Source organism: Lipotes vexillifer, unplaced genomic scaffold (genome assembly GCF_000442215.2).
Source record: "Lipotes vexillifer unplaced genomic scaffold, Lipotes_vexillifer_v1.1 scaffold149, whole genome shotgun sequence".
Taxonomy (NCBI): Eukaryota; Metazoa; Chordata; class Mammalia; order Artiodactyla; family Lipotidae; genus Lipotes; species Lipotes vexillifer.
Window position 1 is genome coordinate 3,326,840 of NW_006779962.1, and position 13,429 is coordinate 3,340,268.

The 13,429-nt window shown below is 39.0% G+C and overlaps 1 protein-coding gene across 1 annotated transcript in view; it reads right to left on the reverse strand.

Moving 5' to 3' along the window:
• The window catches only part of NUP214 (nucleoporin 214), a 99,116-nt gene that overhangs the window by 30,564 nt on the left and 55,123 nt on the right, over window positions 1-13,429 (reverse strand). Inside the window, exons 25-28 of the mRNA XM_007453124.1 lie at window positions 8,786-8,861; window positions 7,363-7,441; window positions 4,345-4,429; window positions 1,767-1,828 (exon numbers count right to left, since the gene is read on the reverse strand). Of these exons, the coding sequence (XP_007453186.1) occupies window positions 1,767-1,828; window positions 4,345-4,429; window positions 7,363-7,441; window positions 8,786-8,861 (302 nt within the window). The remainder of the gene's footprint in view (window positions 1-1,766; window positions 1,829-4,344; window positions 4,430-7,362; window positions 7,442-8,785; window positions 8,862-13,429) is intronic.

Below are 13,429 nucleotides of genomic sequence, written 5' to 3' on the forward strand. Positions count from 1 at the left end.
GTTGTTATGAAGATTAAATGAAATACAGATAAAGCACTCACAAGGCCTGGTCAAAAAACTGATCAATAAAGACTAATTTGATACTTACAAACTGAAATTGCTCTATCGAAAGTGCTGGTTGATGTTTCTAACTCCATGCTGTTTTAAAAAGTCTGTCTAGGGGCTTCCCTGGTGGCGCAGTGGTTGAGAGTCTGTCTGCCTGCCGATGCAGGGGACACGGGTTCGTGCCCCGGTCCAGGAAGATCCCACATGCCGCGGAGCGGCTAGGCCCGTGAGCCACGGCCGCTGAGCCTGCGCGGTCCAGAGCCTGTGCTCCGCAATGGGAGAGGCCACAACAGTGAGAGGCACGCATACCGCAAAAAAAAAAAAAAAAAAAAAGTCTGTCTATCACAAACTCCTGAGAACACTGCAAAGCCTGTACTATATACAGGTAATTTCCAGAAACCCCTCTCTGTATCACCGGTGTTGTACTGAGCTGTTTATGATTTTGGATTGTTGTCTATTCTTGTATTAATGAAAATGTTTATGGAATTACTATTGTGTTTTATTACTAATTTATTTCATTTAGGATTTTTGACAATTATTCTGTTCCTCTCCAATCTTTTTATATCATTGAGTTGTTTTTCTTCTAGAAAGTGAGACTGGGGAGAGGGTGGGCCTCAAGGGTATTCAGCCACATCTAAGTGGGCAGAACAGTTTAAGAATCACTGTTCCAGAGAGAAAGGAATGAGATCAACAACGCTTTAAGTGCCACACACAGCTCAGGTTTAGCAAGTCTGCTATGCTTTCAGCTCCCTAATCTCCCTCTAGGAGGTTTTAGGAGATGGCTTTTTTACTAAAAAAAACTTCTACCACTTGGGTTGACACACAGAAAGCACTCATAAAAATATGTGTTGAATGAAGAGATGAAAAATGGTCATTGTCTTATTTATCATAGGGAAAACCTGGAAAGAGCCTAAATGTCCAAAAGGTGAATAGTTAAATAAATTATGGCATATCCACAAGACAGAAATTATGTGGCCATCAAAAATGACATTTACTCGAGATTTTCAATAATACTGGAAAACTCACAAGAGATTGTGTTAAATGAAATAAGAGTGGAAGCAAAAACCCTAGAAGGAAATATAACCGAATGGCAATGGTTAAGGGTACAATGTGTGATTCTAGAACACATCACTTTTATAATAAAATATAACAATCACTTTTATAATAAAAGCTTTCTTTTTAAAATAAAAGTAAACTTAATTACTTAAACTGAAAACTGGAAGGCACTTAAAAAGTACATCTGGTTTCCTTATAGGTCTTCAAATTCTTTTAAACATTAAAAATATGCTGGTTGGTAGATCTGTAACAACATGCATGAGACCAGTGCGTTTTCTGCCAGGTTATCAAGGAAAAAAGATGAGTTCGGTCTTTGATACCTACAGTACTAAGTCTATCTCATCCTGTAAACTGATACAATTTTAAATGACATAGGAAAAAGATGGAAAAAAAATTTAATTCACATGTAAACATTCACATTTAAAGCACAGCCTTGCTTTTCTAGAAGCAAATCCTTTCCTTGTACTTAATTATGAAGAGTAGGAGTCCTTCCCCAGTTTCATAAATCTAGCCTATTTTTAATGCATAATATCAACACCAGGTTAATTGCAGATACTTTAGGCAAGATGCAGCAGCAAGCAAAATGTCAACACATCTGACCCCCAAAACCTGCACTTGTTTAGGGGGAAACACAAAAGTAATGCTATGCCATGCAGAGACTGTACCTTGTGTGGCAGTGAAATTAGAAGACGGTGTTGGTGTGACTATCCCAAAATTAAAGCCAGTCCTAGGGAGGGGAAGAAAAGAAGCTAAAAATGAACAAACCCAAGGCACAACATTGCCCTTTTAATAGTACATTTTATAATTCATTCACACAAACTGCTCTCGAGGGACTTACAATCTAGAAGATAAATGTCAACAAAGTGAAAGCACGTTATCTCTGAAGCAGCAGAGCCATCGCAAGCTCTCTAAGCGGGGAGAGACAATTTGTGGGTGAGGTAAGAAGGGAGAAGCAGGTGAGAAGACCTTGGAGGAACAGCTGGGCTTTCCACGGTGGAGGCTGGGGTGGGGACCTATTCCAAGGAAAGCAAGGAGTAGGAGAAACGCACTGGGAATGTTTCTGTGGGGAGAGTGGCCAGAGCAGATGGCCCACCTAGTGAGGAAGACGAGACAGGCTGGAGGACCTCTATGACCCAGAATGAGACCAAAGAGCGCATCAGGGCAGTGCACGCCACAGGGAGGTGACGGACAGCACGGAACAGGAGCCACTGTCTCTGCCGTTCTGACAGAATGCTTAGTTCTGGGCTGGGAAATTTGGTTCAAAAGCTTTTCTTTCCTTTTTTTAAAATTTTGGCCACACCTTGCGGCTGGCGGGATCTCAGTTCCCCAACCAGGGACTGAAGCCGGGGCGTTGGCAGTGAAAGCGCCGAATCCTAACCACTAAACCACCAGGAAATGGCCCTCAAAAACTTTTCTGACTCTTGTCATCACGTCGTCTCTTTCTGTACATTTTCTTTACACCATGAATGAAGACACTATGGCCAAAGAAGAAAACTCAGCGGGAGCTGAGCCAGAACAGACTATTCACTGTGAGAAAAGTTCAAATAGCGAATTTAAAACTCTACAGCTTTAAAATGTAAGGGACCAAAAAAAAAAAAAAAAAAAAAAAATGTAAGGGACCAAGTATACCAAATATGGTAAGTAATGGTAAGGACTGAGAGTTTTCTTTTTAACCCATCATTGGCTTCGTCAAATGGACCAAGACCACCTAAGAGGATGTGTTAAACATTTCATCACATCAAGAAAGAAAACAATTCTCTTTCTTTGTCTCAAACTTGGTGAAGAAATTTTATCTAATAGAGGTAAGCCACTGACCCAATGACCCAAACCTTTTCAGGTTATTTTAAAAATGGCAAGAAGACTATCAGTTCACAGAAGTAAAGATTAAAAGATGCAGTTAACTCCAGGGCTTCCCTGGTGGTGCAGTGGTTAAGAATCCGCCTGCCAATTCAGGGGACTTGGGTTCGAGCCCTGGTCCGGGAAGATCCCACATGCCGCGGAGCAACTAAGCCCATGCGCCACAAATACTGAGCCTGCAGCCTGTGCTCTAGAGCCGTGAGCCACAATTACTGAGCCCGTGAGCCACAACTACTGAAGACCGCGTGCCTAGAGCCCGTGCTCCACAACAAGAGAAGCCACCGCTGTGAGAAGCCCTAGCACCGCAACAAAGAGTAGCCCCCGCTCGCCGCAACTAGAGAAAGCCCGCGCGTAGCAATGAAGACCCAACGCAGCCAAAATTAAATAAATAAAATAAATAAATTTATTAAGGAAATAAAAGATGCAGTAACTCCAGGCACTGACCTACTCTTTAAAATTTGCTCCAAACTACCTTTGGGAAGTAGAAAACATAACGATTGACAGTAAAATATATATAATTTCCTCCCCTCAAATTCTATTCTAACCACCTCCTTTCTCTTAAGGGGTTAGGTTGAAGGATGCTCAAGAAACAAATTCACGTCAGGAAAAAGAGATTGTGGTCAATATGATTCCAGTTACAAAAGCATAATCTGAAAGAGCTTAAAAGGCTTTTCTAATGGAACTGAGCATGCAACTCTTCACAGTAAAAACAACCTTTGGATGGGTTTTTATCTCAGCCACACAGAGCCTAACTCCACCCTTGAAGGGGAAGGACGCTTTGGCGACTCTCACAGGTTTCAAGATGAGTGCTTATAGCACAGAGAAAAGGCACTCTCCTTCCAAGGTTAATAAAAGCTCCCTTTGGAATGAGCGTTAGAAGACCCTTTTGTTTTTAAAGATGACTCAACTTGACAAGTATAGCCATCATTACTTTTTAAAAAATGAAACAGAAATGTATGTCCCCACATCTATATAAAACCCAAATTTTCAAATGGCTACTGTCTTGATCTCTCAGAAGTTGCATATAACGTGACCTCTCAGGGCAGCAAAGCCAATCCAAACTTCTCACCTAGCCCCCAGATGGTGTCAGAATGAAAACACCTCAGTGTGATAAACCTGATCAACCACAGACTCACTATCCAAAGAAAATGGAGCTTATCCTAAAAAACAAAACAAATAAGCAAGTATGTAATAACACATGTATAAACTTGAATTAAAAAGGGGAAACATTTACATTAGGACACTAAAGTACTGTCACTATTATCAAACCCATCACTGCAGTGATAAGAACTCTGGCTTCATATAAGTACACCTACTGATTGTAGGATTTGGGACAGCTATCTGTAAGGTTGCTGGTGATGTCACAAAATTTAGTTCACTACTGACCCTGACGGAGAAAATGAGAAAGACTTGCTGAACTGTCCAACAACAGATGGGGTAGACGTCACAGCTGTCTCTATCTTGGTTGCCACTGGTCCTGAAATTATGGAAAAAAATGAGAACATTACAAAAAACCAGTTAGAATCACCATTTTAGTTTAATTCTCTGTGGCAGCGAATGCGTGGTGCCGTGTAGAGCGCAGCCCCAGGTCACGCACTTTCTATGACAAGTCGGTGGCCGCAGCGCTGCCTAAGTCATGCTGCCTCAAGGTCTCTGAACTTGCTCTCTGGCTCAGTCACTGTCAATTCCAAACCAGGACATGCCACACTTGCCCCTCTGCAGGAAAGAGGTCAAAATAGCTGGAGTGCAGTTCAAATTTAAGGCTTTAAAAGTAGCTTTTACAATTACCGAAAAGTAATATATACCAAAGGAAAAACAAAATTCCAAAGAGAAATAGGTTAACTAAATATCTGAGTAGTGACTTCATGGCTATTTGCTTTCTCTCCACATTTCTGTATTTTCCATAGACTTTTTATATTTAAATAATAGTTCTTTTTTTTTTAATTACAGAGGTAACATATGATTGCTGTAATATAGAGAAGTATAGAGAGTTAAAAGTGCAATCCATCATCCTTCCCACATTCAATATACTGTAACTACTTATTAATAGTCTGGGGTATTACCTACAGTCTTTCCCCTAACGCTCTACTTTTAAAAGGAGGAGGCGAATGGGGGAATTACATTTAAAAAGCCCAAATCAGGGATTCCCTGGTGGCGCAGTGGTTGAGAGTCCACCTGCCGATGCCGGGGACACGGGTTCGTGCCCAGGTCCGGGAAGATCCCACATGCCGCGGAGCGGCTGGGGCTGTGAGCCATGGCCACCGACCCTGCGCGTCCGGAGCCTGTGCTCCACAACGGGAGAGGCCACAACAGTGAGAGGCCCGTGTACCGCAAAAAAATAAAAAAAATAAAAAGCCCAAATCAAACCAAACAATAAGAAAATGCACCTCCCTTTAAGTAAGTATGGGATAAATATTTGTAGAATTATCTAACAAACCACTATAATACAATGTGATGTGTACACACACTGTACACATTATAAGTCAGGCTGTCCAAGGCAGCCTGACTTATAATCTTGAAAAGTTAAAAACAATCTAAACTATCTGCAGAGTACTGGTAAAACTTAACAGGTTACAACTGCACAGTGAAGTCTTAGGCTACCATTAAAATGAGTGAGGTAGAGTTGTATCAGATCTGGAAAGATGAACACGGTATTTACTTTAGGCAAGGTGGGGAAACAGATTACATATCAATATATATAGGATATGACTATTTTTGTTTAAAAAAACAATACACATCAAACCCCAAGAGATACACATCAAATCGTTGAGGGCTGTTATATCTAAAACAGGGAACTTATAGGGCAGCTTTCGTTTTCTACATTATATAGCTCTACACCATAGACTTTTTGTGGACTTGTAACAGTTCTATATTTAGAAAAACAATGAAGGTATTTCCATTATTAAGTAATAAGGGAATTATTCTATAGAAGTTTCAGAAATGTATTTTTTTTTTTAAAGAAAGTTTTTGCAAACTCTTAAATAGTACTTTTCAGGGAAATTTTTCTACTTAATAAAAGTCTGTTTCCAGAAAGTGAGGACAGAAGGAAACACACAACAAGGACAGAGAATATTTCACAATCATCACTGAATGATGAATCCTAGAAATTTCTTTGCAAGTCATGCTAACTGCCTAGACATGCACAAAACAAAGCCCCTTAGATGTCCTTGATTCTTAACTTCAGGAGTGACAAAAAACTCTCCAATAAAACCCTTGAAAGGGGTTAAGATACATAATCTTTCAAAAAATTTTTTCTAAAATATTAGCTAGAAATGGAAACAAATTTCTTAATTTGAATCCTAAATGATTCAAAAGTCTTCGACAAATTCCACTGAAATTTCCCTTCTAACATAAAGTTTTAGCTGCTAGTTAAGAAGTGCTATACACCTCCTTCTCGTGGAAGGCTTATATGATAAAAACTGTGCTCCTCCATTAATCCGAATTCTAGAATACAACTTGGGCTTACACAATAATGGTTTTCTTCTGAGTGCAAGGAATACTTCTGAAGATAAACCCAATACCCAATGAGAAAGATTTGACCACAGAGAAGTTGGGATGATGGTATGATTGTGTAGAGATTACGGAAAGCAGGCTGCTAAAGTGTGAAGTTCAGCATCTTGAGCAGAATTTATTAGCTTGAAGACCCACTGGAGAGCATGAATCAGAATAAAAGCTAGAGTCCAGAGCATGGTGAGAACGCTGGACTGCAGGCAGCACAGTCTAGCATTTCTGGGCTGTAGCAGAAAGTAACACATGTCAAATGAAGCGGACTCTAACACAGAGTCAACAAAAGGGGCTGCTGAGGAAGAGCCCACATTAAACTAGGCACTATGTGTAAGCACACTTCTTTGTAAAGTGGGCTAGGGCGGCGTGGATGCCTGGTCAGAGCACTTTATGGTGACTGTAAAAACTAATTTCGGTTAAGAGTAATTACGCCTGACTGACTGTTGGAAGCATGTGAAGCCACAGTCTTTTAATACTGAATTTTATCTACTCTGAGATCTTATATTGTAACAGATCCATTTTACTTTCTGTGTTTCACCAGCTTTTGAATTGTCCTCGTAAACCCAGAGAGTTTTTCTTTCCTTTGTAGTCGAAGAAACAGAGTTCAATGTTCTGATCCACTCCTCTCTAAACTTTGATTATCCACCAAGGCAGGTGTTCCTTTTTAGGAAAAACATTTAAAGGCAGGCTTTCTCCTATTGCTCTCATATTTCAGAAGTCTACAGAGCTGCTGAAGGGCTCACTAATTTCCTGGATATTCTACAGCAACTGAGGCCTTTCAAATATGTCTTTACTGTACTTGATTTCACATCAAGCTGCCTTTGTGATCCACAACAATAAACTCTACTGTGGAGCATATCTTTCACCTTTATTTTCACTAAAACAAAAGTGCAAACTTACCTGAAGCTTTATCACCAGATGACAATTGACTGGACGCTGGTGTGGGCCCAGATGGCTTTAAGGCGTTTATCAGAGATCCCTATAACAGGAGCAAGACATTTATGTGAAACCGCAAACGAGCCTTTGGAACAAAGGAACATGTAAAATGATACCATAATTTAAAATAAGCAAGCACAAACACTTTTATTTAGTTTAATTTTGTTTTTTCCGTTTCAATTTAAGTCAGTATTTTTAAAAGCTTACCACATGTAAGATCGTATCAGAGATGGGAATATTCCACAAGCACCAAGAAAACAGAGTCATGCCTGTTTAGCTTGTGGCTATTTCCTCAGTGCCTAACACAAGACTTGGCGCGTAAAAGGCACTGGGATATTTGATACACAAATGAAGGAAGAAGTTAATGAATGAAACAGGTCCTGGCTCCCAATGAAACTTATAATAAGGTTAGAAAGCAAAACTGTTCAACTTATCCACCACCAGTCAATGTTCCTTTCCTCTTGGTAAGGCAAGAGGACTTGTGCCTTACCATGTGTCTTCCAAGGTGGACATGGAAACCTCCAGAAGGAAGACCAAATGCTAACAAGTGTCATGTTAAGTCACGGCAAGCTAAGGAGCAGACAGCCACCTCTGAGAACTCACAATAGGCAAGTTCTGAAGTTCAATCTCAAACACAATCTACAATTATTTCTAGAGACAGAGATGAGTAGCAGAGAAACCAGGTTTTCTTAGGGAAAGTTTCAGAGAGAGCTTGATCTACCTTTCAGCCAACATCTCCTATTATTTTCTTCTGGATTGTTTAACTGTTTATAATATAACCTATTTTTGTAAGAGACAATGTTTACCAGGCAAAAGCCTGAAAGTAGACATAACAAACATCGCTGAAGATTCAAGGTCTGAAAAACAGGGATTGCAAGAGAAAGCAAGAGAACCTATCCCCTGGATGCTGATACTGGAAGGTACAATGAACAAAGCAGTGGACAGGAAGAAGCTGGAAGACTTGGGTTCCAGCTCTGGTTCCATCATTTAATGAAAACCGCGGAAGCCTGCGTTAGTCACTTGAGCCCCGGCTTCTTCATTAGTGAAACATAGCTGAACACCTGTCTTGTCTATATGGTTGTTGTATGGGTTAACTAAGACAATGTTAAATGAAAGTAAATTTCAACTCCATACAGATACCCCATATACAAATATAGAATTATGACCCAAGATTACTAGGTGCAGGATGTCCCAAGGCCTACAAAGACAGTATCAGGTCTAACTGACCTACTAGGTCAAGACTGGCATAAATTGTGGGGAAAGGATCACAGGTCTTTGTCAGACTTACAGTTCATTTAAACAACATGAGGACGCAGTACAGTATTGTCTTCAGTTACAAAGACAGTCACTGCATGTCACGTTAGCAAAGCCAAAATCAGCAATTTACCTGCTTAGCTTGGTGAGCAGACGCTGGGGTCAACATCGGCTGAGGTGTTTTGGCTGCAGAGTGCGGCACTGAAGAACTGAAAAACACAAAGCATATGCTCAAGAGAAAGGCATGACTGGGTGTAAATCACATTCATCCCTGAGTCAACCTTCTGTCCAAAAAATAATATCAATTTTGGGGTAGAATATAGATGTCTGGGACCCTAATCAAAGTCATTTGACATTTTGCGGATTGAAGACTAAATTCTTTAAATGAAATTTGGGTCTTTAGCATAAAAGTCAAAGCAGCGACCTGCAATCCTAGGAAAATATTATGAATATTCAGAAGTAGATTCTTTTCTTATCTGGAGACTCAGCCTTCTGCACCTCCTCCCCAACACCCACCGCCATTCCGGACCACGTGGGGAATTCCTGATTCTGTTTTCCAAGCCTGAGAAAATGTTCAACAGGATCTATGAGATGTATATGATCTGGCTCAAAGAAGAGACCTCAGCTTCTCACAGCAACCAGCCCTGGGAGCCCAGCGCTCATGATGCCAGCACACAAGAGAGTCAAACGTACCACGGTTCCGTTCCCGACCTGCACTTCTGCTATGGTATGAAAAGTGCATCCCGTGTGTGTAGAAAGAGTTCTCACCATCTTTTGTTACCCCTGAACACAGTAAGCAGGGAACTGTTATTTCAATAATTACTTAGTGTTAATATGTGATGGAAAAAAATCACCTGTTTAACGCAAAGCTCTACTCTTGGCTCCTGGGAGCAATTCTTCCCATCAATCTATCTGTCCTCAGTGCAGTATGCATAGGACTAGTATGCATAGGAATAGCAATTATAGGACCTGGTTTTATTTTTCAGAACTCTCATTTAGGGAGAATTAATAATTTTCCATCGAAAGATTAACTTGGAAGAGGAAAGACAAAAATAAGCCCATGCCTCATAGAAAAAAATTATCAAACATTTTCATAATCTTAGTCACCTCAGGATACTCTCCTGGAATAATACAGGAACCTTCCCAAACAAACTTTATTTAGATTCAGAGAGAAGAAAAAAGGCAGTTATTTTCAATGAAACAGAACCTCTTTATTTTCCTACTGAAGAGAGAAGGAGCTGTAAATGTGCGCCTCTCTGAAGAGACACACCCCTGTTCCCCTGAGATGTTCTACCAAACAGGTACGCAGGGACACTGCTCCCCTCATCTGCTGACTCTCCAACGAGAAAAGGAATGTGTGAGTGAGATGCTGGGACTGAGAAATCCCTGGGCGGACACAGCAGACTTAGGTGGAAAAATGGCTGCAGCTCAGGCGAGTCACAAGGGCAATGAAAATCTTTCACGCTTTCTTAAAGATAAGCAAAAAAGAAACTACAAATAAAAAGAAAAGCAACAATTCACCCAATTTTAGAACATTTTTTGCATCCTAAGCTTAGTTACGACATGACGGTAAATTAAGTCATGCATGAAGCAGACTGAGTGTAATTATTGTTCTATTTACTTGTGATAATGCTATGAATCTCTTGGGTGTCCTAAATCCCCAAACACACAAAATTAGGATTCACAGTACTTACACACCGGGCCATATGACAACCCTGCAGAGAAACGCTGCTCAGTGCAATCAGCTCACCAACCTACTGACTAAATCGGACCCACCATGATCCAAGAGCACAAACAGAAAAGAACAGTATACTACCAAACAAATGTGTTCAAAGACTTGTGCGGGACTGTGAACCAAAACAATGGAAATCAACAGCTAGAAATGTTCAAGAGAAGATGGAAATACTAAACTTGGAATTATCATATTTTGGATGACTGTATTCTACTTTCTAGCAGTATGGACCTGAAAAGAGATCACTGGAAATGCATTTGAAATGTTCTGTTCCACAGCTGAAAACAGAAGTCAAAGGACGACCACAGGCAGAAAATGGCACTGTCACATATATTTAATACATGAGTCTACAAATGACATTTATACTACTGCCAACACCAGGGCACTGCTTTAGAAAGGAGGAATGGAGCTACACAGGTCACTAAGAGTAGTAAAATTAGGTTCTTGGAGAAAAACAACTGCGACAGAACTTAAGTTCTCCGAATTTCCATTACCCATACCATCCTGATAAAAGTTAATACACAAGTGGAGGTGAACATATCAAGTATGATAAACATCAAAAAATGTCACAACAAACCTCGTTCAAACACTGCCTTGAACACAGGAAGGCCATTTTTTTGTTTTTTTTGCCACACCCTATCAGCACTGCCTGCTGACTTGGCAGGCTAATGCATACACATTCTAGGGCTGTGTACTCTACACACAATGATAAAATTGAGTTGTTAAGATTGTGAAGCGTTAAAATGTTGCCTAGGCCCTTTCTTAGTGGTCCCTTAAACTTGAATGAACTTTAACAAGGCAAATATTCATACTATTGCTGTGAAAGGGGCCAACTACTCATTCTTCTACCTATTTCAACATTTTAAAGAGCTTAAAAAACAAAAGACCTGGTTATGTTTTATTTGGTAAGTCTTAATCATTATCATGTATATCTTTTTATAAATTCACATATGACACAGTGGATTGAAACTGTGAAAGCTGCTAAAGTTAACTATTTAATGAACTATGAATTTTTTGTAATTATTTAAAGGTGAAGCAAGTAAGGGGACAGGACTACTTAACAAGAGCAACTGAAGAAATAAATCAGGAGAGAAAAAGAAAATAATAGAAGATATTGAAAACAAAAGCTCTCAGTTCATTTTTTCACCTATCAGACTGTAGTAATCATAAAGTTTGATAATCTTGGCAAAGATATGGGGAACCAGATTGTCATACACTGCTTTGTGGGAAGGAGAAATTGGTATAAGCTCTACTGAGAGAAAGTTGACAACAATTATAAAAATTATATGTATGTATATACACTCACATATATGGATATCTCCTTTGCCTCAGCAGTCCTACAACTGAGAATTTATCCAACAGATATGGCTGCAAGCATGCAAAATTATTTAAGGGTCAAATTATTTTAGCATTGTTGGTAACAACATAAGAAGCACATCCCTGAATATCAGTCAGTAGAGAAAAAAAAAGCTATCAGTTCACTTTTAGGGGTTTCTTATGTCTTGTTACCACCAACTATTGTCCCCTATTGGTAAATTTTATGTCTTTGAAGACTCAAATGCTTTCCAAAATATCATCTAGAAGTCTGCTAAATCAAACTGTAGTTTTTGCACGCATGTCTAGGTGCCAAGTAACTTAAATAATGCAAGTTGGAACTGCATTAGAGCTTTAAAAAAGACCTATATTAAATATGAAAACAGGATTGTTAAGAATTTATAATGACATGGAAAACTGTTAACAATTAAGTTTATTTGCCCACACCGTGCAGCTTGCGGTATCTCAGTTCCCTGACCAGGGATTGAATCGGGCCACGGCAGTCAAAATGAGGAATCCTAGCCGCTAGAGCACCAGGGAACTCCCTCCAAATTTTACTTTAAAAAACTAAATTTTCATGGAATAAAGATGAAGAAACATGTAAACAGTGATTAAACGTTTGCAGTGGGAATAAAGGTAATTTAAATTTTGTTCTTTTTTAACTACCTGAGATTTTCATACTATCTACAAGGAACACTTGTAGTAAGAAAAATAAAAGAATGAAAGTTTTTTTTAAGGTTATGGTAATTACTATAGTTATTATTTTTAAAGTGGGGCAACATCTTCAAGTCAGTGAAGGAAAAAACTGTCAACCTAAAATTCCTTACTTAGGAAAAATATCTTTCAAAAATAAAGATGAAATAAAGACTCTGGAAGACACACAAAAGATGGAAGAATTCAGATCTAAACCTGAAGAAATGTTACAGAAGTCCTTGAGCAGAAGGAAAATCATACCGGATGGAAACCTGGCACTGAACAAAGGAATGAAGAACACCGGAAGTGATAACTATATGGGAAAAGAAAAGATATTTTCCTTCTTATTTAGTTCTGTTTAAAAGATAATCAACTATTTATAACAACATATCATGGCATTTATAACATAGGTAGAAGGAAAATATACAACAACAATAGCACAAAGGTGGGGAGGGGAGAAACAGAAGAATACTGTTATAGATTCTTTTACTATATTTTAACAGTATAATCATACTTGAAGATAGACTGTGATAAGTTAAAGATGTGTACTATAAACCCGAATGCAACTACTTAAATAACACACAGAGGTAATAGCTAATAAGCCAATGAAAAAGATAAAAGAGAATCATAAAAAAATCACTCAATCCAAAAGAAGGCAGAAAAAGAGGAAAATGGAACACAGAACAAATGGGACAGACAGAAAACAAATAGCAATATAACAGATTAAAACCCAAACATGTTAATAATCACATTAAATGTAAATGACCTAAGTACTACAATTAAAAGTCATAGACTGTCAGATTGTATAAAAAAAAAAAGATCCAACTACATGCTGTCTACAAGAAACCCATTTTAAATATAAAGACACAAGATAGGTCTAAAATAGAAGGAAGGATAAAAAAGCTATACCACACTAGCACTAAACAAAGAAAGCTGGACTGGCTACATTAACATAGGAGAAACTAGATTTCAGAGCAATTAATCTTACAAGGGAGAAAGAGAGTTATTTTGTAATGACAAACTGGGTCATTTCATCAA